Source organism: Ylistrum balloti, unplaced genomic scaffold (assembly GCF_031769215.1).
Source record: "Ylistrum balloti isolate Yb309-2 unplaced genomic scaffold, AGI_CSIRO_Ybal_v1 Utg370948, whole genome shotgun sequence".
In the NCBI taxonomy this organism is placed as follows: Eukaryota; Metazoa; Mollusca; class Bivalvia; order Pectinida; family Pectinidae; genus Ylistrum; species Ylistrum balloti.
In genome coordinates, this window is record NW_026782534.1 from 71,039 (window position 1) to 98,556 (window position 27,518).

At 35.7% G+C, this 27,518-nt stretch overlaps 1 protein-coding gene across 1 annotated transcript; it reads left to right on the plus strand.

The window, feature by feature from the left end:
* The first annotated feature begins 1,609 nt into the window (after positions 1 to 1,609).
* On the plus strand, positions 1,610 to 24,340 carry LOC132559691 (adenylate cyclase type 2-like). The gene is made up of 23 exons (XM_060224310.1): positions 1,610 to 1,729; positions 4,887 to 5,027; positions 5,511 to 5,867; positions 6,019 to 6,168; positions 6,834 to 6,970; positions 9,179 to 9,290; positions 11,381 to 11,667; positions 11,997 to 12,135; positions 12,297 to 12,446; positions 12,809 to 12,817; positions 15,673 to 15,728; positions 15,920 to 16,000; positions 17,881 to 18,045; positions 18,458 to 18,548; positions 19,473 to 19,607; positions 19,842 to 19,934; positions 20,261 to 20,415; positions 21,108 to 21,198; positions 22,053 to 22,211; positions 22,578 to 22,724; positions 22,920 to 23,136; positions 23,556 to 23,680; positions 24,194 to 24,340. Exons 1-23 carry the CDS (start codon positions 1,610 to 1,612, stop codon positions 24,338 to 24,340), a joined length of 3,264 nt encoding a protein of 1,087 aa, XP_060080293.1.
* Positions 24,341 to 27,518: the final 3,178 nt, after the last annotated feature.

A 27,518-nucleotide genomic window follows, 5' to 3' on the forward strand; every position in this document is an offset into this window, starting at 1 on the left:
TTGTAGATGGAGGTATGTATTTTTATACCTTTAGTGTACCGTTTATATAGTGTTAAAGGGGTGTCGATTTCATACGAGACTGTTGAGTATCTTCAACACATGGAAAAATACCTTAGACCATTTTAACACGTAACGACATATTGGTTCTCTGCTGTTTACTGAGCACGTGATAGCGTCATGACTTTAGCCTAATTTTGAAGTCTTGTTCAATCTTGTTACATATTTACCAGATAAACGTTCTTGCCGATTTTAATGTTCAAATTAGGTTTCTTACATTAGCTATGCTGTTTTGAAGCTTCCTTATTCTCATGATCAGTGTCAACCTGATTCGTGGGAGTAACCAGTACATACAGCGTGGCTTGATTTGATAGCCGACACAAACATACAGCGTGGCTTGATTTGATAGCCGATACAAACCGCGTCACTTCTTGGTAGCTGGTACATACCGCGTGACTTGGTCCGGTAACCGGTACAGAACGCGTCACCTCTTGGTAACTGGTACATACTGCGTGACTTGGTTCGATAGCCGGTACATGCCGCGTCACCTCTTGGTAACTGGTACATACCGCGTGACTTGATTCGATAGCCGGTACAGACCGCGTCACCTCTTGGTAGCTGGTACATACCGCGTGACTTGGTCCGGTAACCGGTACAGAACGCGTCACCTCTTGGTAACTGGTACATACTGCGTGACTTGGTTCGATAGCCGGTACAGACCGCGTCACCTCTTGATAACTGGTACATACCGCGTGACTTGATTCGATAGCCGGTACATGCCGCGTCACCTCTTGGTAACTGGTACATACCGCGTGACTTGGTCCGGTAACCGGTACAGAACGCGTCATCTCTTGGTAACTGGTACATACCGCGTGACTTGGTTCGATAGCCGGTACAGACCGCGTCTCCTGTTGGTAACCGGTACATACCGCGTGACTTGATTCGATAGCCGGTACAGACCGCGTCACCTCTTGGTAACTGGTACATACCGCGTGACTTGATTCGATAGCCGGTACAGACCGCGTCACCTCTTTGTAACTGGTACATACCGCGTGACTCGATTCGATAGCCGGTACATGCCGCGTCACCTCTTTGTAACTGGTACATTCCGCGTGACTTGGTCCGGTAACCGGTACAGAACACATCACTCCATATTGGTTATCAGAACAGACCAAATGATTGATGTGGGATGATTGTTGTTTTTTTATCATCTTGGCTGACATCTGTGGAACCATTATTACATAACAATCAATATGTCTACATATCATTCCACGTCTTCTTCACCATAATTACATGTTTGACTTGTGTAGTGATGCTATTTTGATTACCAGCCTTTTAAGACGGGCTTTGCCTATATACGTACTTCCCCTTAAGGCAATGAGTCTAGGGGACACAACTAGCTTCTCCATTGATTTCTACCATTGATCGTAACGTAACACTGAATGGAAAATATGCTCTGTACTTTACACGAATGAAGTTGGAATATTAACCACTAAACTCTCAGGAACTGCACTAACGTTATAATTAATTTAATCTGTGTGCTGTGTAGGAGGACTGTTATTATGGTGGTTGTATTGTTTGGCAGGAATCTATGGATTAAAGGGAAATAGCAATGTCTGGCCGTGCGACCTCGTATCTGTTTGGGCAAGGCCCACCCCCGGGGCAGTATGGAATCCCATACAACCCGAATGTAAAGTCATCATGGGAGGAAATATCTCTAGCACACATCAAGGTATGTATACATTATTTTCTCTCCCATCAAACCAAATAATTTCATTTTTTTCATTTTTAATATTAGAGAAACAAAGCTTGGTTCCATCACATCAGTCGCGACCTGACGAGGTAATCACATACATTCTGTAAAGCAGAAACGACCTCTTACCATATGCGAGCCAGCTACCACCCACAAACCGTAACGTAAAAAACCACCATCTATCAGACACAAAACCCAACGTAGACAGGCAAGCCAGCTACAACCATCAAACCGTAACGTAAAAAACCCACCATCTACCAGACACAAAACCCAACGTAGACAGGCAAGCCAGCTACAACCATCAAACCGTAACGTAAAAAACCCACCATGTACCAGACACAAAACCCAACGTAAACAGGCAAGCCAGCTACAACAATCAAACGTAACGTAAAAAAAAACCACCATCTACCAGACACAAAACCCAACGTAGACAGGCAAGCCAGCTACCACCCACAAACCGTAACCTAACTAAACCATCTACTACACACAAACTGAAACGTAGACAGGTAAACCATCTACTACACACAAACTGAAACGTAGACAGCTAAACCATCTACTACACACAAACTGAAACGTAGACAGCTAAACCATCTACTACACACAAACTATAACGTAGACAGGTAAACCATCTACTACACACAAACTATAACGTAGACAGCTAAACCATCTACTACACACAAACTGGAACATAGACAGGTAAACCATCTACTACACACAAACTAGAACGTAGACAGGTAAACCATCTAATACACACAAACTAGAACGTAGACAGGTAAACCATCTACTACACACAAACTGAAACGTAGACATCTAAACCATCTACTACACACAAAACATGACGTAGGCAAACATCGGTGCGAGATATCCATGAATCCAATTCAAATTATTGTAAGGTTTTATGAATCCAGTACTTATTGAAAGTGTTTACATGTTATATGTTATAATTTACTGTGTAATAAAGTGTTAAGCATGCCATTTGGGTTTCGCATAATTAGTGATGTACTGTGATTTTATGATAATGCAAAATCTATATAACATGCTGGACACTTAAACAACCCATAAAGGAGAGCTGGTTATCATTGTCAAACCACAAAGGACGGAAGATGACTGAGGACATACACCCTTATCCTTCCCGCTTAGAACAGGTTTACTAAAGAAAATGACACTTTAGATTTGATGGATTACCTTCGTTCTGCATGGAGATGAATCTACGACGTCCAATGATATGATATGACTGGCGCAGTATTTGTAAATACTGTATAAATGAGAGACATAATATTCTGTGTCTAACTAAAGTTGATTGGTGTATTTTCTTTGTCAGAAAATCTGTTGTATGATATATTTCGAAATATCTATTGGGTGTTTTTGTAACAAAATGGAGACATAAACGATTTGAGTATATCTGGGGAACCGTTTTGTTTTTGAACCGTCTGTATTGTCTTTTGACGGTGACGTAATCGAGGTAAAGTATTTCCGCAATATCTACCAGAATTGTCGTTTTTTAGGTACCGCAATGTACATGGAAGTGATTATTTTTCTCGAGAAAGACATATTCCATCGATTTCACCATTGCCGAATTGTTGCCCATTTCCTTGCGATAAAATCATTCTTAAGAAAAAAATCACCGCTGCTAAAAATGGGTGCAAAATAAGGGAGTCTGAATGTAAACTATATATATATATATAGATTGGTTGCTAGAAGTTTTACATTCATTTGTGTACCATACACTCGCTTACCTATTCAACACGGTTTGACGCCATGAGCTACAAACATGTCTGTAAACTAATGTATTTTATGTGAATATCGGACAAGCAATAAAAAAATAATTTGTTCAGTGTTTTGTTGTATCAGTTGACCGGTTCTCCTACACGGATGTATATATATACTGTGACAGATTACCTGTATGTTGTGACAGAATACCTATATATACTGTGACAGATTACCTGTATGTTGTGACAGATTACCTATATATACTGTGACAGATTACCTATATATACTGTGACAGATTACCTGTATGTTGTGACAGATTACCTATATATACTGTGACAGATTACCTGTATGTTGTGACAGATTACCTATATATACTGTGACAGATTACCTATATATACTGTGACAGATTACCTATATATACTGTGACAGATTACCTATATATACTGTGACAGATTACCTGTATGTTGTGACAGATTACCTATATATACTATGACAGATTACCTGTATGTTGTGACAGATTACCTATATATACTATGACAGATTACCTATATATACTGTGACAGATTACCTGTATGTTGTGACAGATTACCTATATATACTATGACAGATTACCTGTATGTTGTGACAGATTACCTATATATACTGTGACAGATTACCTATATATACTGTGACAGATTACCTGTATGTTGTGACAGATTACCTATATATACTATGACAGATTACCTATATATTGTGACAGATTACCTATATATACTATGACAGATTACCTATATAAACTGTGACAGATTACTATATATTATACAGATTACCTGTGACAGATTACCTATATATATATACAGATTGTGACAGATTACCTATATATACTGTGACAGATTACCTATATATACTGTGACAGATTACTTATACATACTATGACAGATTACCTATATATACTGTGACAGATTACTTATACATACTGTGACAGATTACCTATATATACTGTGACAGATTACCTATATGTTGTGACAGATTACCTATATATACTGTGACAGATTACCTATATATACTGTTACAGATTACCTATATATACTGTGACAGATTACCTATATGTTGTGACAGATTACCTATATATACTGTGACAGATTACCTATATATACTGTGACAGATTACCTATATATACTGTTACAGATTACCTATATATACTGTGACAGATTACCTATATATATAATGTGACAGATTACCATATATACTGTAACATATTACAATATATACTGTAACATATGACCTATATATACTGTGACAGATTATCTATATGTTGTGACAGATTACCTATATATACTGTAACAGATGACCTATATATATACTGTGACAGATTACCTATATTTGCCATGACCGATTACCTATACAGGACTATTCTAATAATACATACGATTACATATTTGACCAGGAGACATTCCGCAGTCTACAGATAGAGGAGATGTACCAATGTTACTGCGCGATGATGAAGAGGACTCTCGTTGTCGCACTCCTTACATTAACCATCTGTGTCTGTATCTGCGCCATCACGTACCACGTTGTTGTTTGTGAGGTAATTATGATAGTGTATGAGCGATTTGATTGGTTGATATATTTGTTTTACAGACCAGTCTTGAGTGCAGCGTCCTTATATTTTATGGTCCAGAATACACTTCCCTTACTCTCATTTCTATATGAATTCAGCGGTTAAATTGATAATAATCAATTTAGTTGTTTGCTGCGTGATATTTCTTATTTTTAGAACCTTCTCTTGAGTTTCAGTTTAGGTCAGAAGTTGGGGTTAGTTTTAACAGTGAGAATACGTAATACCTCTATGTTGACTGGCAATCATAATGTTTCTATACTTTGTCCAAACGGCAGGTCATATCGGACTTTGTCACTTCAAGGTAAAGGTCACAAATTAAAGTCGTAGCTGAAGTTGCGGTCAGTTCTTGTTAGACGATATAAGATATCCGTTACTGTCGTATATAGAAAATTGTTGGAAATAAGTAGATTGGTAAATAATTTTATTCTGTTACTTTATTCCACATGGCAGACATTCACAGACCCTACCACCCAGGTTCACATAGCCACGCTCGGCTGTGGCGTCGTGGCAATGCTGGCAATCATGTTGGTGGTAGTCACGGAGAAACTCTACCTCAAGTGTTCGTCGGTCATCTCGGTCATCACCTGGCTACTCCTCCTAGCGGTCATTAACGTCTACTACAACGTCCCTGGCGATCATCGTGAACCCTCAGACGACATTGCTGTGGTATTTTACACCACTCTTGTGTGCCATATGATGCTACCACTTTCTAAACGCTGGTCCCTGTGTCTGGGTATCCTTACTACACTGTTAGAGACCACCACTGTAGGCTTCCTCACTAAAGAGAAAGACTTCCTATTTCTTCAGGTAAAGTATTTTTGTAAAGATAACCCTAGTATCACTTGATTGTGATAATATTACCATACTAAAAAGAACATCAAGGTCTTTACTTGACCGAAACATGCACGTTAAACAACTAATGCACAGTTTTGCTAATAAGGTCATATTGTACCCACAGATCGCCTGCAATCTTGTGATTCTGTTGTGTGGTAACATGGTTGGGCTCTACCACAAGTACCTAACCGACATCACTCACAGGAACACCTTCCTGGAGGCACGCAATTCGATCCAATCCATGGTCAAGTTAGAACGTGAGAAACATCAACAGGTGAGTGTCAGTAAAACCCACATTTTCCTGATTATCACGTTGAGAAAATCAAATGAATATGACTCTGGGGCACCGCAGAGGCACGAGAAAGCTCTTAACGCAGAGATTAAACACAGTTACTTCCCTTGATATTTCGAGACACCGGAATCCGTACTGATATAGTTCGTGCAAAGTTATAGCATCTTAAATGAGTTTTCATTTCATATGAGATTTTATGAAACACGTCTTAAATGTTGCTTTTTTATTAAGTAAAGCTCAGAAAAGTTACATTTTGGCAAGTTTTAAAATCAAATTCTGGAGGAGAAAATCAAACGGAGGCAGTCATTTTGTAACGCCATTTTTAATTCATTCCTATAACGACATCACAATATATTTCTGACCGGCGCAGCCAATCAGAAAAATTCTCCAGGGTATATATTACTAAATTTGATAAATTACAAATAAAAAAAAATAAAATCATTTTTTTTTTGTTATTACTTTGTAGTTACAAACGTCGAGTAAGTGAACCTCAAAAGATTCAAACGACAGTTTATATGTAGTGACATCAGCCACCTTCACGTGTATATTAGTCTAGGTTTATGTAAATTTTGATGATAGACACTGGTGAAGTCTATTTCCCAGTATTTGATATTGATGAGGTTGTGACCTTTTGACCTCTGTGACAGGAGGAACTACTGAACAGTTGTATGCCCCCTGACCTTGTTGAGAAGATGAAGGAAGGCATTACCAAAACAGTCCTCAGTAAACGACCCAAGCCCTCGCCATTTCACGACTTGTATGTACAGCAATACACCAATATCAGGTAAATCACTCTTTTTAATGGCATGTCGTTTACTTACAACACTTTTGAACAACACTTTTACTGTTCTATCGATTAAATCTGCATAAAATAATGCATAATTTTCAATCAGCGTAAAATAATGACATATATAATTTTTGACTTAAAGTGCAAGTTGATTAAATGTTGATAATTATAGAATCTGTCCATGTACTTTGTTGTTGAAGCTCTAGCTGTACAAATTATCACTTAATGTGTAATTCTGTTATGAACAATTAGCATTGGTTGTGTGTGTTTATAGCTCCATGCTATTTTGTTTCACAATGAGGAATCACACATTGGTATTATCATAACATCATACTTTTAAAGGCAATAATTTGTATTGATTTCTTGATTTATCTTTCCCTTGTTATATGCTACAATGTAAAGTGAAATCAATATTTTCGTTCAACATGTGCAATATACGGTATAAATATTCTTGTTTCTACATGTATATTTGAATACATTTATTGTAATTTCAATTTAGGTATTTCAACATTGAAAATAACGGCCTTTTGAATTTATACATAAGAGATTGTAGAGGAAGATCCGCCCGCATAACAACATACATTTACTTCCAAACTCAATGATTCCTTAAACACTCATTCTTTCTTATGACAATTACAAAAACAACCTTCATTCACACTTGCATACTCTTATATATCCCTAACATAATAATAAAAATATCACTGATGGCCAACAGATCTAAACAAGCGAGTGTACATGTCTGTATCAGGAACGGTTACGTTTTGGTCAAATTAATTTTCAATGCTCTTGATTGGTTAAGCCATCAGCAGAGATTATATATACATTCAATATACGTATACACATGCATATTTCAAAATTGTCTCTACGTGTACCATTTGAATAAATGCATACCTGTAAAAATTAATTGTTTCACATAGCTCTCTACGTGTACCATTTGAATAAATGCATACCTGTAAAAGTTAATTGTTTCACATAGCTCTATATACTACGACAAAATAGTTCAGTAGTCCTTTGGGTCCTTTTTTACATAGAAAATTGCCTATTGTTTATCTTTTTTCTTGTAGCATATTTTATTTTTTTCACCAAACATCTCAACAAATACCATTCGAAACTCGAATGTACATGTTAAAATAATGCCTGTTATTCCCGGGGGGAAATTAGAAATAATCGAAAAAGAGTGATTTCTATAACACATTCTGACACCCGTAACCATAACAGAGGACAAGCAACGTAACGTTTTTTTTCTTGTAAATTATTTTGTATCTGATCATCAGAACAAAAGTGAAATTTTGCCTTTTGACCCTCTTACCTCCTTAATGAGTGGGACTAGCTGAATGATACGGGTGTTAGTAGATACAGAAGCTGAATATCTAATCTCCATTCGATCCTGTTTGATTCGACACGTGTTAATTAATCTAGGTTACATTCTGCACGTCATGTTTTATTTGCATTGTCGAAGATGTCAGGTTTAAACTATAGGGCTTCTACCGAAAGCTGGGTTTTGGGTAGGGTTCAGATGACCAGTGAATAGCACCAGTCACTTACATCAGAAGTCCAGTGACACATCTCTTCTGATGAATGATTTCAGAATATTTACCTGACAAATAAGATAACCTCTGTCAGATCTATTATGCACAGATAAAGTAACTTGCTCCGTACAATCTAGCAACGTCCATCAATTTCTGTCCATGCTTTCCTCTCTGTCGGATTGGAATATTGGGACCTAATGAAGAAATGGTGATTGGAGAAAATTCTTTAAAGGGGTTAGATGATTAGTAGGAACATTTTATTGATGATTATGGTAGGAAATCTTGGAGGAAGAATGAGAAACTGAAGGACGTTCTTTAGTGTGAAACTGTTGAAGGACCTGATATCTGATTGGTGCCATTCCGTGCTTACCAGTATAATAACCGGTTGTGATATATTTGTTTCGAGTGGTGAAATCATATTGATAAGTAAACAAAATCGTAATTCTCTACTGACTCCATTAAACGAAATATAAACAAATTGATACGGAAAAAGAGAAAAAGACGTTACGGGTTAAACGACTTCTTCATTAAAAATGAAACCATAATTGTAACGTCAAAACACACAACAAATAACTAACACTATTCTTAAGTCACACAAATTATGTAAATGTTTATTTGATAAAGAAAATAAAACATACCTTTTGTCCTCTCCAGTAATAAGTTATTTCTTTTTCAGTATCCTGTATGCTGATATAGTAAACTTCACACCTCTAGCTGCAGAATGCACAGCCTCAGAATTAGTGAAGATGTTAAATGAATTGTTTGGGAGATTTGACCAGTTAGCAGAGGTTAGTTTACGTTAATCTACACTTCTTCCTTCTGTTTTTGTGTAACTCCTGTATAAGCATGTAGGTAAGATTGTAAGCTTTGGTCACACATTTCATCTCATTATATCTTGGGATACAGGGAGGTTATAAGTATTTAAACAAACCAGAGAAAAACACCTGATGGACGCTGACATTGCTGTTTCAAACATGGCATTAAACATGAATGAGGATATTAAGTATACATATAACAAAATAAGAGGTGTATGCTGGTGTCATCATTCACCCTGCGGAGTGTAAACAGCAAAAACATAGCACCTCAAGCAGTGTAAACAGCAAACATAAAACAGGATTGTGCCAGTGTCATCATTCACCTCGCGGAGTGTAAACAACAAAAATAAAACAGGATTGTGCTTGTATCACCAGTCATCTCGCAGATTGTAAACAGCCAAAATCAAACCGGGATTGTGCTTGTATCACCAGTCATCTCGCAGAGTGTAAACAGCCAAAATCAAACCGGGATTGTGCTTGTATCACCAGTCATCTCGCAGAGTGTAAACAGCCAAAATCAAACCGGGATTGTGGTGATGTCGTACCCGCATACTTTCATTTCGCTGCCATAGATATGTGTGTAGTTCTCGCAATCCTGTTAATTGAATACTAGTGGTTTGCGACCCTTTCTATCTGTCACATTTAGGCGATGTCTTTTCTGTCGAGGAGACGATGTTTATATTTAAAGTATGTATAGCCTCAATGCTATTCCTATCCAAGGTCTCCCTATAGAATGCTGACCTTCCCGTGACAAGGTAATACTATTCCGTAGTAATGAGATGCAACATATTCCTGTCTTGTTGGACATAAATTTATGTGTTAGATTATTAACTACTTCTAGACATAAGACGTTAGCTACCACGCAGTCCTTGACCACATCCATTGCGGTGCTTTAATTACATAGCTAAACAATCGTGATAGAGATTGTTTTCCAGCTGTGATGTCAAAGACCTGTATCTGTTTTTGGGGCTTCCCTTAACATATTTTATGTATTGTTGTTCATACAAATGTTTGAAATACAGTACATGACAGCTTTAAAGGGATATTCAAAACAGGTTTGAATTTCATATAATTTTTTAAAGAAATATATCCAAAAAGAATATACCTATATAAATTATAAGTGAACAGATAGTCTTGTATATTTACCCAATAATTAACATAAAATCTATTGTCAAGTTTATGACTGTGTTCCCGATGTCCCAATGTGCTATATTTAGACAATCTGATTTTTAGATTGGCAATGTGTAATTCCACCGATGTCGCCTGTCCGAAGTGACTTTTTGAAAGACATGTTGATGCTGATGATAGTTTTAAAAGTCATTAGCAAGAGCTCTATGATGGTATAAAACGTGTGCTCAATTTCCCTTCAGATTTGTGTAATACAAGAAATGATTAATTCCATGTTATAAATCACTAGCATATTACTGACTTCAATGTCCTTTGTATAAACTTTGTAATATGAGGTGACATCGAAACTTCATTATGCCCATAATCTAGATAGTTTTATTAGTTTAGATTTGAGCTGGCAGTGCCAGCTAGGAAGCATGGCGTCAGTCATTTCTGCTTAGATACATATAAATTGCTTAGTGGATGACCGTCCGACTCCGGTTAAACTTGAGAAGATCTAAACAAGTAGGTCTGTATCATTTTAGGTACGGCTTTATCAAGACGTACCTGGTTAATATGGTCGCCTGGTCGACAGCGTATGTAATAATGACAATAATCTTTGATAACCTGCACCAGCGTTTGTTTTTACATTTACATGATACTGGTGGTTGTGTTGTGATATTGAGTGGCACTGATGTGGCCTTGACCCGATATTATTGACCTTTTTATGATATTGACTTACTCTGAGGTGACCTTGACCTAATCTTGGTGACCTTGTTGTGATATAAACCGACACTGAGACGACTTCGAATTGTTTTATTTTTCTAACTTCGTGTGACCTTGACCTAATCTTGGTGACCATGTGATATTACACTTTGTGGTAATTTGTATAATGTTGAAGATTTTATCTCCTGCTTTGGCCATGAACTTAAGTTGAACTGACCTTGCGATTGCAGAAGAACCAGTGTATGCGGATAAAGATCCTGGGAGATTGTTACTACTGTGTATGTGGCCTACCTATACCAGACCCAAACCATGCTATTAACTGTGTTAACATGGGTCTAAAGATGATCGAGGCCATACGGGAAGTGCGAGAGGCCACGGGGGTCAACGTGGATATGAGGATTGGCATTCACAGTGGCATGGTGCTGAGTGGGGTGCTTGGTTTGTCAAAATGGCAATATGACGTTTGGTCTGATGACGTCACCCTGGCCAATCACATGGAGTCTGGAGGCTTGCCTGGGTAATTATATAGAGTTATTTGTTCCTTTTAAGCTCTCAAAGACTTTCAACAAGATAGTTCAATGTTCTTGATCCTCTTACACTCTTTCAGATACTGATGTTTTTCTGCTTTTCCAGATATATTAACAGTAGATCCTAAATATATCTTTGCTAAAGCGTGATTAGCGTTCTCCCTTCTTTATTTGTTGGACTATAAACTCGAGGAGGAGTTGAGATGACAGGTTGTTAATTGCCACAAAATATCTTAAATATCATAAAATTATATATTGTTTAACCAACTTTCTAAATAGTTTGCAACACTCGTTTTATACATCCCATGTTTTTTTACAGAAAGGTCCATATCACAAAGAACACTCTTCAGTTTCTTGCTGGAGAATTTAAGGTTGAACCAGGAAATGGAGCCCGTAGAAATTCTTACCTTTCCTACCATAACGTGGAAACTTTCTTCATTGTTCCGAAAACTAGAGAGGTTTGTAAATACTGTTTATCGATATAATATAACAGGGCTGACATAACTGTGCTGTAACATACATGATAACTTTCTATAATCATAAAAAACGATCAGAATATTTAAGTTTGTGATAATTAAAGGTTGAACTTCAAACTTACATTCTTGCTTCTTGTTTTCAGTTTGACGAGGGAAGAAAAATACGTTCAAGGTATGAGAGTTCCTTACGTGCCTCTCTACGGGTGACAAAATATCTGGAGGGCTGGAACGTGGACAAACCATTCGCCAACTTACGTGTCAGCACCATGGCAACCAAACTCCTCAGTGTTACAGTAAGTCAAGGCCTGAACCACAAGGGCGGTACAGCAGTTAAAAAATGATTTTACTCATTGACGTATCTTGTACCGGCTAGCACAATGTCATAACTTGGATTACACTATAGAAAAGAACGAATGTTGTTATGAACTATCTGGAATATTTGAGACACAATGAAACACCTTTTGGTGTTTAAATTGAATAATTTTATTGCAAGTGACAAATTAAGGCAATGATTTTATAGAATGAAATTAACGAAATGAATGAATGTATACAGTGAACTATAGACATGAAAATCTGAAACAATTACGGTGTCTGTCAGATTCACCATCAGGATGGTGAGTTGTAGTAATTAATAGTGTATGTTTGTTTTACACAGCTCATTCCTGTAAGTACAGGTAATAGGTTCTTGTTATCGATTAACAATACTAACATCACAGCACCCCCTATCACACGTAAAGGGGAGACAACTCACAATTTTGTAGCAGTGCATCTGTTTAGTAATTTAACAATATAGTTTGGTGACGGAGAATGCTTTGTACTTTAATATTTAATTAATGGCTTTGCTGCATTTATTTTGCCAACGTTGCACAATACACTTGAGAGCTTACATTATAATGTGATGTGAGTCCTCAGTTTTCCATTAGCTTTTTTGGCTTTGAACATTTTAATTTAAGCAATTATAGCACATATAGGTGCTGTAAAAAGCCTTTGATGCTGTCACAATAGTGGCGCTCAGTTTGTTTGTTAGTGTAAAGGATTGTCTCACAAATTGGTATTATAAAGAGAGAGTTTTATGGCCTTCCAAAGGACACAAATCAAGAAACCGTACAACCTCAAAATAGAGAATGTATTTGGTGCTATAATCAAGATTATATCACATTCAGAGTTGTCATAGGAGGCCTTAATTCTCCACCATTAAAAATTAAGCTATTGGATGTAATGTTAAAGCCAATGTTGACCGTGAGAAGATTTGGACTTTTGGAGCGATCTGTCGAAAATCATTCAACTGTCATTGGATGTAATTAATTTATATACAAACATCACATGTGAACTTGGAATGAAACCTTGAGAAAGAACTGCCGAGAAACAACACATTTTATACTCAATGGCGAACATAATGAATAACAATGCCGTCTACCTATGCCACCGTAACATTAAGGGTTGTTTGGAAAGTATCTTCTATAAGTATGACGTTAGAAAGAACATGAATTGATATCTAATTCGAAAATGAAGTTGTTTTGGAGTTTAAATGTTAGAGACGCTAAAAGGCTGCTGTTATGAGTTATATGGGTCGATAAGAAGATTGCTAGTGACAAAATGTTCTGTGATGTTTCTATGATCAGCACATTCTCTCTGCAAATCAACAACGGCGCATATGTTCTCCAAGTGTAAAGTGTACGGCGTTACTGCGAAGTGCTCCTCTATGTATCACAGTGTCTGTTTGTCCTGTTTAACTGAAAACAGTTCCAGCAACATTGGTTTTGATACCTCATAATGAGGGTAGAAGTCGATAAAATCACGTAGCGAGCATATCAGTTGTGAAAAGTCACAGAACGTTCAGCTGAATATCAAGGCCAGTAGCTCTTTTAACCCATTTACTAACGAATTGTCGCACTTTCCATCTTCATCACTGCATAACATTGCACTCTATTTAGGTCGACTTCAAACAATATCACTCTCTTAAATCGAAAAGCGATGTATTTAATAAATGAACAAACAGGCAAATGGTTAAAAAATAAATCAAACGCGCAATAAAGACCTGTGAAATTTCACATCTCTCAAAATAATTTACATCGTACAAACCAACACTTCTCGAATCGGTGTATATTAAGTTTCCTAATTTGTTTTTGGATTTTGTGCGGATACCACTGAAAAATCTCAAGATATAAGACCTTGTGTTTGAAAGGATAAGCGTCTTCTGCTTCATCGACACGTTCAAAAATGAGAACGCTGTACAGAATCATTGAACCAACAGTCGAACTAACGAGCAGCAAACGGAAAAGGAAATGGATTATTTCCTATTGAGATCGTTGTGACAGCTATTTTAATTCCTTATTCCTTCATCATCATCCATATGTCAGAACCTTATTAATAGCAAGTTACCTAAGTAGTTTAAACTAGACTGTAAGTAACGACCGAAAAACTGAGAGGTAAATTATCTTACTGAGAATGTGGTTTCTTTGCTTTCAGGTTTCTGTCGGTATGATAAATCATTTTCTTGCTTATTGAAACAACACTTGATTTATTTAGATTTTTTTGTATTGCCTATTTCGATAAGCTGTTCGGATCATATCGGTCTCATAGGAAAATATGTTTGTTCCCATGAGTATGGCAGTAGTCTGTCGTTTTTATGATTTCATCCCATCCTCGGTATATTTCATCTGGTTCTAGTTGCGTTTTTTACTAAGCACACTTCATGTTGGTTCACAACCATAAACTTGAACACAAGATACGCAAGATACATTTGCCTAAGCGTTAAGTACCTCTATGTAAGCGCATGATTGCTTGACGCCGTTCGCACGCACCTTTCACGAAACCGAGAAATATTGCACAAAATGACTGGATGACTTGACCTAGAGTATAGAGCTTTAAAAGGGCTGATCAGATGCTTGTGGTGGTTTATAGCTCAATCACAGCAATAGCATAGTAACGCTGCACTTAATATAAAGTAATATATTACAACATATCATAGTTATTGTTATAATGCCATAGTTGTTGTAATGCCGCGCAATATAGTAATACCGCAATTTCTTCAGCCAGGCTACAGTTATATAACTAAAGCAGCAGAAGAAGTAACGCACAATGAGCATCATTCTGTTAAACATCACTGTAATTTATCACGAATGATATGATTAACTCTGCGATGTAGTAATTAACATCCCGTGTTTTCATAACAACCATCTTAATCCATTTATCTTAAATATCACTGTTTAACTGACATCACCATATTTAAGTCTTGTCATTCAGTATTGATTGAAATTTTAATAAAGATTGTGTTTCTGAAATATTGCCCAAGGACAATACCATTTGACAGGTCAGATTCATAATCGATTCATTGAAATGCATTAAAATATTTCTCCTGTCGAAAATAAATTGAATATCAAAAAAATTGTTGTCATTGGGCTAGAATATATTCAAAGTGTATAATGACGTTGTTCCCACCTGAGTAAAATACATGTTTGATGCTCTATTAATTGGTTGTGTGTATGGAATATTGTCATACTGATCAATGTGTTGTAGAGCCTGGCATTTCTCGACTCTAATTTGGTGCTGAATTCCATTGTCGACGACCAAAGGTAGGTAAAAAGGTTGTTTGACAACAAAACTAATAAAAAAACATTCCCCTTGAACTTGTTAAGATGTATGAGCATTCTCTATCTAAAGATCAAGAGTATCTAAGATATCTATTTTTGGCACATCTGACAACAGATAAGATGTGTTTATTCAAGCTGGAATATACCATTCATATACATCAATTTATTCTCAGTGTGGTCGCAATGAGCCAGCAATTTCAAGGAGAGGTCAATGCAGAGTTAGCAAGAAAGTCCAAGGATCTAGGGAAGAAAAGGTACGATTGTCAGGATTTAACACAATGTTCTAAACACTCGGCTCTACAGAAAATCTACAGACAGACGGACTATTAAAGATAGATAGCATCGTAGTTCGCGTGATCTGTCAGGTCACCACAGGCAGAATTTCGAGGATCGAATGGATGGCGACCTACTCCGTTGAAGGAGAGTCGCTTACCTTTCTAGAATATTTTATTCTCCGTTTTCACGCTTTCCTTGTTCCTTTTCTTTTGTTGATCTCATTTGAAATTTGAAATCGATTTTGTTTTGTTGTTTTAGTTCCTTGCAAGATCAATGATAAAGTTGTTAAAACTCATTCACATCAATAATCTTTAAATGTCCAAAAAACACCAAGATAATTGAAAAAAATCACAATTCAAACAGAGAATCGATAAAAACTGCGGCGAAAATGAGCCTTGAAAAAGACTAGGAGTTCCACAAGGATCAATATCTTTTATTTCATCAACGACACTCGTAAACACTATGTAAATGTAAGTCATTCGGAGAAAATACTCGTTTATAAAATGAGAAGCAGTTGTATAACAATGAAACTACAAACTGATGAGCTTGACATCATGAGAAATATTTTAGTTCCCTTTGTGAGTTTTCATTTTTCTTGATGATCGAGTCTATGATTCAATATTTTGATGATTTAGATCAAATTGATTTTATAATTGAAGACGTTTTCACTATATCACGTGTTACTAGATATTTGACCGCCAACAATAATCATAGCGAGCAGTTGCGACTGTCGGTCGTTAATTAAGACTTTTCACTGTACGCCTTGGAAATATTACGTTTTTGTCTTTTTCTTGTGATAGCAAATTTTGACCTTTTTGATGCTTGTTAATTAATCACAATTTTTTATTAGATTTTTGTTGTTTATTTCTGTGTATGTGTTGTTATTAACTCTAAGAATGGTATAATATCGAAATATGAATTCATCAACAATTTTTTAGGTGGGAGAGTTGTATCATGTTTAAACCACAAACACAACCTAGTTTTAGTACTTAACTGATTAAAAAAATTCACAGTATACATTTACAAATGCATGTGTGGTTTTCGTGTACAAAAGATTATAGTACAAAGTTGGTCGATTCCTTACCATCTCGTACACTATATACATCTGTGCTAGTACGCTCCACACTGGTCATTTGTCTGATGAAGGTGACCGTTTAAATCATCAAAAATCACACCCAGATCCTCTACTTGGTGAGCTATAAGAACTTCTATTCTATTACCATAATCAACATGACTGGACTTAGTACCAAATACAGGTAGTGCAATAAGCCTGCCGTTTGTCTGAGACTGAAGACAGTGTCATACCTGGTCAGATTAGTTGATATCGTCACGAAAGCTAAGTAAGTTAAAGGTATTTTGTTTAAATGGACATGATCGTTCTAAGAGGACATAATCTGACAACAGTAAAATAGTAAGAAGAATGCGACAACTTTAGAAATAACAGATTTTCACAAGAAATTTTTCTTAAATTACAATATGTAAACAGCTCTGGCGTACTAAAAATCCAGTAAAAATACGTAGAATGGTTAACGTTTGTAGAAGGAATGACATTGATAAACAACAAATTATAATATATATGAATGATCAGCTACAGCAACTCACCTGAGTCATCTGAACAACTTCAGATTTCTTGTACAGATGAAACAAAAGACGGAACAAATGATGTTATCCAACTTATATTTTTACAAAGTGTAAAGCTTCTGTATGTTTTTAATCATAATCGGGTTTTTTTTCTTTTCTTTTACTTATAATAACACCCTTGACATCTAGTTTATACTTCAGACTTCAAACTTGTATGTTTACATCTATGTATATCGAAATTGAATTTCAGTTATAATGTCAATGCATTATTTTATAGTTCATGGACATCTGGGGGAGACTTTAACTGGCTACTGCTGACCTTTAAGAACGGGATGGAAAACGAGTACTCCAGAAGACCGAATCCCTCCTTCAGGATCGGGGTGTTGTGTATCGCCGGTATCTTTGTAGCTGTACAGGTTATACAGGCCATCTTGTCATTGGGGTAGGTGAAATGCTATGTAGTATTTTTACTATTCACAGTGGTGCCATTTGGGTTGAAAATGTTATGTAGTTTAACCATCACAACTTTAATATGTAAAACATAAGTCAATCGATAAGGTAGATCAAATAAACTGGTTGTTTATCACAGGTGTAAGTTAAATATCATGTGGTTGTCGGTCATAAGGGTAAGTCAAATGTCAGACTATCACTACCGTAAGTCAAATATCATACAAAATGTCTATGTCAATGTGGTAAGTTAATGTCAGAATGTCTATCAATACTACCTGATTGGCATTGTAGCTACATCTAAATCTACATAGCATGATGATTAGCTTTGGGAACAAATTGTCTATGAAAACTGAAACTCATATCTAAATGTTTCCTCATACCATTATAATGGGTTTGTATTGCAGGATCCTGCGTACTTCCTGGTATGGCTGTGCTAGTGTTGGCTTAGCATTCTTTTTATCTGTGATATTCATCTGCTTTATTGGAGACTACCTGGTAAGTAATTTAAGTACTATGCGCTGAACAGTAACCAGTCATAGGGAAAGGTTAGTAACAATAGTCAGAGGGAGTAGCTGGTGTCACCATAGTCATAGGGAATAAGTAGCTGGTTGGTAACAAAAGTCAAAGGAAGTAACTGATTAGTAACCATAGTCACAGGTAGTAGAAGGTTAGTAACCTTAGTCACAGGGAGTAGCTGGTTAGTAACCATAGTCAAGGGAGTGGCTGGTTAGTAACCTTAGTCAAGGAAGTAGCTGGTTAGTAACCATAATCAAGGGAGTAGCTGGTTAGTAACCATAATTAAGGGAGTAGCTGGTTAGTAACCATAATCAAGGGAGTAGCTGGTTAGTAACCATAGTCAAGGGAGTAGCTGGTTAAAAACCATAGTCAAGGGAGTAGCTGGTTAGTACCCATAATCAAGGGAGTAACTGGTTAAAAACCACAGTCAAGGAAGTGGCTGGTCAGTAGCCATAGTCACAGGAAGTAGCTGGTTATTAACCGTAGTCACCGGGTAGCTGGTTAGTAACCATATTCACGTGGAGTAGATGGTTAGTAACCATATTCACATGGAGTAACCATAACCATAGCAATGTCGATTTTCCAATTATTTGATGAAATGACATTAGATTGCGATGGTATGAATTGAATGTGGTAGAGAAGATATTAGTTATGAACAATTTCACTTATGATTCTTTTAACTTCCTCCTGTCAAAGCGTGATTAAAAAGTATTGCTGTTTCAGTGGTATCAAATGTATCAATTGGTTAATGATAATCTGACACTATGTTGTTTCAGATTATAGCGAAGTATCTTTACAAGTAATTACATATCCGACTGTATATGGCGTTCTGTACTATATATTATCTAATTGTGGATAAATTCACAACGAAACATTACAGATTGGATGATATTTCTATTCCAGATCTCGGAAGATAAAGGCGTGATTATTGGAATTCTTGCCCACTTATCAGGCCAGACAAAGGGAAGTGCACTAGTACGGGTCATGCTGGCCGCTCTGTGTGTGGCTGTAGTCTGTCTTTCTACCATCATCGGCGTGGTTAGTGTCAATCATACAAGTTATGTTATTTCTAATTCATTACTTTTCTGTCAATTTCCTTCACATTTAACTATCATAATCAATCTTTTTAATTCCGTGATATTTCTTGATATTAAAAAACGTGTGTCATTTTGTAAAAACTACTGAAATGGATATTTGAGTTCATCTTTAGAAGAGTTTTCTCGCTACCATGCACTTCCAACATTCATTTTAGACTTTGTTGATGTATTTCAGGTGGACTATAAGAGCTGTGATAACTGTGTACCCTTAGACAATAACAGTCTAGCCAATACCACAGAGGAAGTGACGTTTTATGGGGCACCTGTGGTGAGTGTTGATATTGCATGCCTTGCTGAAATAAACTTTCTAAACACGATGGTCATATTTTCTCATTATATTTTTCAATTAATGTCCTTGAAAATATTAACCGCGGTATGTAGATTTTGATTTAGAATTATAGTTTTTCTTCAAAAGAGGCGAAACTGATTGTTTTGTCCAGTTTACAACGGCAATCAAAATTAAAGAGACATGCTGTCTTCAATATTTTAATCATGTAGCTTATCATTGCAAACACTCGTCTATAAATATATTAAACTGTCGCTGAATAAGTGTTACATTAATATCTAGTGTCAGTTGTTAATCTAATGTTACAGTATTGGACACACATCAGCCTCCTTGGTCTTGCGTCAACTTGCGTCTTCCTGCAGATTGGCTACCTCATAAAAATGGCTATCATGCTTGTTATCATGGTGACATACAATTTGGTGTTTCATCTACTGCCAGTGTTTAGAGCAGATCTCCATATGCAGTAAGTTATATGATGTTATCTGTCATAGTCAAGACATTTAATTGGCAAAATGTTATTTGTGATGTTTGTTCGTTGTTATCCGCTCCGCAAATTTAAAAGTATCGACCTGCTATATCAGGCTACATGATGATATGAGTTGATTGATTTAGAGATCTCTAGATTAAGAGTTAGAGGACGTTAGAGAAACAAAATGTAGCTTCTGCACTTCGCTACTCACTTCATGGCAGTATTGTCTCCCTCGACAAGTCTTGTAAACTTCTTTTACTGTGATCAGATAAATGGTTCTGCTTCTGCGTCCAGATTTCTTAGATCTTCAATAATAAAATGCACTTTAGTAGGTCCATCACATGTGGGCACAAGAAAAGAATTGGCTTTTGCGAGAAGACACAGACATTAATACACTTGCAAAAAAATCGAGGGAGGAGAATCTCACGTTTGATGTTAGCTGATACAAAAAAGATACTATTTAATGAAATTAGAAAATAATCTTCAATTATATATAGTAACGTAAAGTATTAAATCTCTATGGTGATGTTTGCAGTTTTCCTGTTAATTGATAACTCATTCATATATGTCATATTGGTAATTCATATCTACGTATATCTAATATTTCCATCCAACAGTTAATGTTAGTTTTAGTATATAATTTTCTATATTTGTAATATTTGTGTACCTGTACCTGTTTGTTACAGATCCAGCAGTGTGCCTCCCCTAGATATGACCATCACAGCCTCTCTCCTGCTGGCTATCCTTTATTTGACCTTGTTCTTTCTAGATAGGCAGGTAAGTGTATCTTGACATCAATCCACGCTTAAGTAAGTCAGTTAGTCTATGCACAGATGTGAGGTTAATAACAGTCTTATAGTATGTTGATTAATAGAATTTCCTTTACAAGGAAACGACCAATGTAATGTAGATATGATAACTCAGATCAATGTTATAGCCGTTTCTGAGGTACACTTACGACGTATAAAAACAATGACATTTTATTTTATTTTCTGGAACTGGTCAACATATTCATTCATAGATTTGATACAGACAATGATTGGAATGATATAGTAATCATTTCTTGGGAATACTTATTTAAACATATATATTGTTATCAAGCTACAGCAAACGTTCATACTAAAGGTAACAAAGAAAAATGGTATCTCAAATTATAGTATAATCAAAAGGAAATATAGGGAAGACGATGACAGTCGTGTAGTTGACTACATAATCCTAAGTAGATATATGACTCGGGTGTGTTTATCGCCTTCTTAGGATAGAAGTGTCTATATTTTGACTTTTATTTCGACCAGCTGTCTCCATTGTCTCCTAACACTTTTGGTCCCTGGCATCACGGGAGAGTCTTAAGACAGATATTTGATATGTTTAATTCGGTGTTTGTCTACACTTTATCTTATTCTTTTGTATGGAAAACACATTTCAATTGGCAAGATCTTGCAGTCAATATGGACAAAATAACAGACCACGCCTATATAAATGTATTGAAAGATGATAGTCACTTTCGTGTCTTTTCCACAATCGTATAACCTGTTACATACTTAATATGACATTGTGTATTACTCATTGTAAACCCAGACAGTGTGTATAATTCTAGATTACTTCTTAATTTTCTTTCTTTCTTTTTTCAGGTAGAATATACTAACAGATTAGATTTCCTCTGGAGACGACAGTTTAATGAGGACACTGAAAATGTGAAGGTTACAGCAGAGGTGAACAAGCAATTACTACAGAACATACTGCCTCAGCATGTAGCCGATTACTTCATCAGGGGCAATCGGAAGGACGATGTAAGTAGGAGTTGTGTACTGGTAGACAAATGATGTGTAAATTATATAAACAATGTTATTACGATTATAACACTCATCCATCAGTTTATCAGCAAGGACTCAATATATATTGGTATATAAATCTCCTCAAGAATTAACCGGTATTTGAAATTTTGATTACCTTGTATGGAAACCAGATTGAATATCAATGTACTGCATGTCGAGGTTAACCTTTTATTTCTCTCTGTCTTTCAACAATACTGGTGTTACATTGTTGAAGAAAGATGATAAGGTTTTGGAGAAAATCCGGCTCATTAGATGGTACCCTTGTGTTGTTGTTAAGTTAATGAAAATGAACTATTGCATTTATATATTTTTAATTCACAGGACATGTACAGTGAGACGTATGGGTGTGTTTCTGTCATGTTTGCATCCATACCAAATTTCCAGGATTTTTACCAACAAAGTGCTGCCAATCGCAATGGTCTTGAGTGTATCCGCGTTCTCAACGAGATAATTGCGGAATTCGACCAGGTAAATGGAATCCCACAACTTATTTTTTGTCGATTTGTAATTGATTTAACATCGTTAAGTTTGTATATGGGATACTCTTGTAATGCCTTATATCTTACCTCGGTCTGTATCATATTGCGTCAGTTTGTATGTGTAGAGTCTGTATTTTGTGACTTCTATTATCATATGATACTATACTATATGTTGTTTCTGCAGTTGCTGTCCATGTCAGAATTTTCCACTGTTGAGAAGATAAAAACGATAGGGAGTACATATATGGCAGCCACGGGTCTACAACCAGGGCGGGAGAACATCATGGATCCTACGGAGAGGCGAAACAACATAGTTACCATGACAACATTTGCTTTAAGCATGATGAAGAAACTGGACGAAATCAACACTCACACACTAAACCAATTTAAACTCAGGATAGGTAATGCAATATGATTATGATATGATTTCTCAAACTTAAAGTACGATTTGTTGATGATCAACTTAAAGCTTTAGTTAAATTAGATCAGAAACATTTTCCACATTATCACATGCCGTTAATGAAATAAATATTTATACTGGACATCAATAATGTTTTGTTTTGATGATCAAAGGTCAAGGTCCCTTGCTATTATTAGGTTTAAATTCGTCAGTCTCAAACTTTAAAATTGAACTCTTTTTTAATAATTCATTGATATGTAATTTGTTCATTAATATATTGTATTATGTAAAGCTTATTCATTGTACACTTATACCTTTACGTTTTCGAAACAACATTTTTCGTTTACTACAAGATCATGTTTGGATAAATTACAAATACTCCATGATTTTTCTCCTAATTGATTTTTGTTTGACGCGCAGGCGTGAACCACGGAGCAGTGATAGCGGGTGTAATAGGTGCCAGGAAACCTCAGTATGACATTTGGGGTGACACAGTTAATGTCGCCAGTCGTATGGACAGCTCAGGAGAGATGGGAAAAATACAAGTACGTACCAAACACTACTAATACTATCAGTCTATTTCATAACTAAGGGTCAAAAGGTTATATAATTGTTATATCAAGTGCAACTGTTACTGAAGTGAAGGAAAATGTTATGTCATAAATAAAATGAATTGTGAAAGGCAGACAACACAGCAAAAATAATTTCTTTCCTTTTTCGCCAGTTTCTATGGAATAAATCAGTAGAAATAGATTTAAAATTCAATTGATATAGAGAATCACATTCTTTTCTCCTTTATCACTCGTTTTAAATGGTGTTGGTAAAAATAGCAAGCAATGAGAAAACTTTTATTGTCATTTGGATTTTAGAAGAAAAAACGCAGAACTATTAGATGTAGAACATTGTCCGAATACCGTAATAATACAGTAATGAACAATTTCTACATCGCCGTGTATTAATTTCTTATATTTTCTTACATTTCATTATTCGTAAACGTTATCTGTATGTATGGTTATTTTTTCAATGTCATTATGTCTTCTTTACAATGTCGTGTTTAGGTACCCGAGACGACAGCTCAGTTCCTTTTTGATAACGGATTCAACATTCAGAAAAAAGGTCTCACAAAAGTCAAAGGAAAAGAACCAATGACGACTTTCTTTGTGTTACCAAAGGTTGACTCACCAGACTCGGTGACACCTCTATGACCTTTATAAAGGTCATTTCAAGGTCGAGTCTGCCCTTCGGTGCTCTATGTGATGCGGTGCTGGCCTGTCGTAATGACCAACCATTCAGGATGCACGTACTTAGCCCGCCACTGGCATTACAGAATACACGTGCTTTACCTGTCAAGTAGGATCTGACACACGTACTACAGTTGTCATGGTATGAACTGACATACAAGCTGCTACTGTATGACATGCACGGGACAGAACCATGCTTACTACTGTGTGATGAAAGACTAGAACTGTGTGCAGCTAAGTGTTGCCGGTCTGTTTCATACCGGAATGACCATTCTTATTTGTGGTAGAAACACAGACATCACTGGTTCTTATTAAGGATGAATTGTCTCACTGATAACTGACACCAACTGAGACAATTAGACGGAAATATTCATTGCAACGTTATCTTTATAAATGATGATACGTTAAATGAAGTGGTTGTTTACCACTTGATAACTTGGGAGATATTTGGAACAACATTCTATCACCCGGGTATAAACATACATCGATAAGTAACTTGTATAGATATCATCATCGATATTTATATATACATTGTCTGATAACAACAGGCACTTTCATGAAATTAGATATACATCGGCTGTAACAACAAATTATAATCATACTGAATTAATACCATTGTCTTCATAAGGATACCTATAAGTTATGTAATAACTCAAGTTTAACATCAGCACATCTATATATCTAATAGGAAGTTGTAAAACTTAGATATTCTTTAACAAGGAAAGTGTAAGATAAAGCTATACTTTACAAGGGAGATGATGGGATAAACTTCTGTTCACAAGGCACGACAGAGCTACAGAATACTTCACCACAGAACAAGTACGGCTAAACAAGGCTGAAGGAGGAAAGATGTAGAGATTCATGCTTCACTATTCTTCAGTAAGGAAAGCATCGGGTTACACTATACTTCACTGAGAAATATAAAGCGCTAAAGAATACTTCACTAGGGAAGACGTAGCGATGAACCATACCCCACAAGGGGGATATTGTATATTTCAAGAACGAAAAACTGAAAAATTATATCAAATCTACTTGTATTAAGTAATGACACGAGGTTTTACATTTTAAGGCAGTTTAATGGTGAACGTAAATGTTACACTAGATGAACCGACACGATGATTCGAAAAAGTTTAAATCCTAGATACTTAAAATACTTGATATTGTCATACGCTCAGATAAGTATGTAAATAAATAAAACACCATTTGACAAATGATAACCACCAGCATGATGACTTCATAACGACAAATGAATTATTTCCTGTTTTGACATGAAATTAGTAAAGCTGCATATGACCTTTGACTTCAATAAAGAATCCTCACACTTTTCAGGTTTGTTTACCTTATACTGTCGAGATAATATTCATTATCAGTAAGGGTCCAGTAGGATGTTATTAACAACTTGTCAAACATGGCGTGTGTCTGTATATATAACTGTGATGACAATGAAATGTATACAGTTGACGTTACGGGTAGTACCATATATCAATAAATTGTGTGAAATGTAAAAACAAATACCGTTAGTCATATCAAATATTCCATGTTTACATCGATACATAACAACAAATAGTGTCAATGACAACGCCACTAAATTCAAAATATTTAAAATTGTGTTATGTATTGTGTTACCTAGTTCTTTGTTGATTTGTTTATTGTTTATCAAATATATTGCTGGTTAATGTAATGGAAAGTATCACTAAGCGGTCGGTGAGTCCGATTGCATAGCCTTTTTTTATATCTGTGCCGAAGTTGGGACATTAACAGAAGTTTGGTGTACTTAGAATGGTGACCTTTAATTGGATTCATATGGATTGCTTTCGGTTCGATCTCAGATCAGTAAATAAACATGTCGTTGTTGTGTGTTGGAATCGTTAAACATATTCCAGGATAAAGTATTTTACTGGCTAGCTAATTAAGATCGATAAACATAATTAATATACTTGTAGAGATAAAGTTAACATGTTTAATTAACATTTTTCACTTGACTATTATAGCAAATCAATTTAAATTTTAATTCTGATTACGTTTAATTCCGCCTACATAGAACAGCACAAAGAAACCCGAGGGTTTAGAGACAGTATCAAAAACACGCTACTTTAGTTGGGATTTACGCAAAACCATTATTTATTTTCACATAAATAGGTGTCATTCAGGCTAGTGTTTCCAACATAAAGCGTTGTAATGGACATACGGACACCAGGACAGCTTAATGAAGAGAAAATCAGGGTTTCTGTCATATTATTTAAAGGTTGTGCGATTTTGCACATTGTAATAATTTGGTGATGTTTTTAATTAATTTTTATTGTTTTCATGTGAGCTTTGATGAATAGTTTTATGATGCAGTTAGCGTATCTAGTTCCATCATTTGTCATACAAAATGGACATTTCGTCCAGAAATACAAAACAACAAATATTGATGTTAATATCGTGCGTTTTCATTTTTTCATGTTTTTGACTGAGTGCCAATGACGATATTTAGATAGTGATATACAGTATCATATTTTAAGTAACTCTGGTTTGGATTATTTTGTTTACTAGAGATACTTAATATCTTATTTATTATGAACCATTTATCAAGTCATATCACTTCTTTTCACGTTTTGTCCAGAAATTATGCAGCTGCATTTGAAAATAAAATATTAATTGTATATTTACTCATGAAATATAGCTAGATTGAAGTAGTGCATAGAATGATGCCCTTCTTGATGTTTGGACTAAGAAATATATGTTTTTATTTCATTCCCCATTTTTGTTTTCACGCAATTACAGAAAACATATGAGATTCGTTAGTGAAATGTCAAATAATATATTCCATGTGCTGAAAGGAATAACCTTAAGACATATTGTTGAATTTTAATATTAATTTCGTTGTCATAAGTGTGAGTATCATTATCTCATTTTGCATTCTTGATTTTAAAAATCACGAAAGAAATATCTATATTTTCATCGGAATCACCTGTTGGGGAGAAAATGCAAGTGAGTTATCGACACTTGTTTCGCGGAAGACGTTGAACACTAAACACAACAAGTTTTATCGTGTATTAAAGCGTAAATGTTGATCTCTTTCTGTGATACTTAGATACGTCTAAGCTAATATACTGGTGTTGTATATGATGTCCAAATCAATTTCAGAACGTTACTTGTC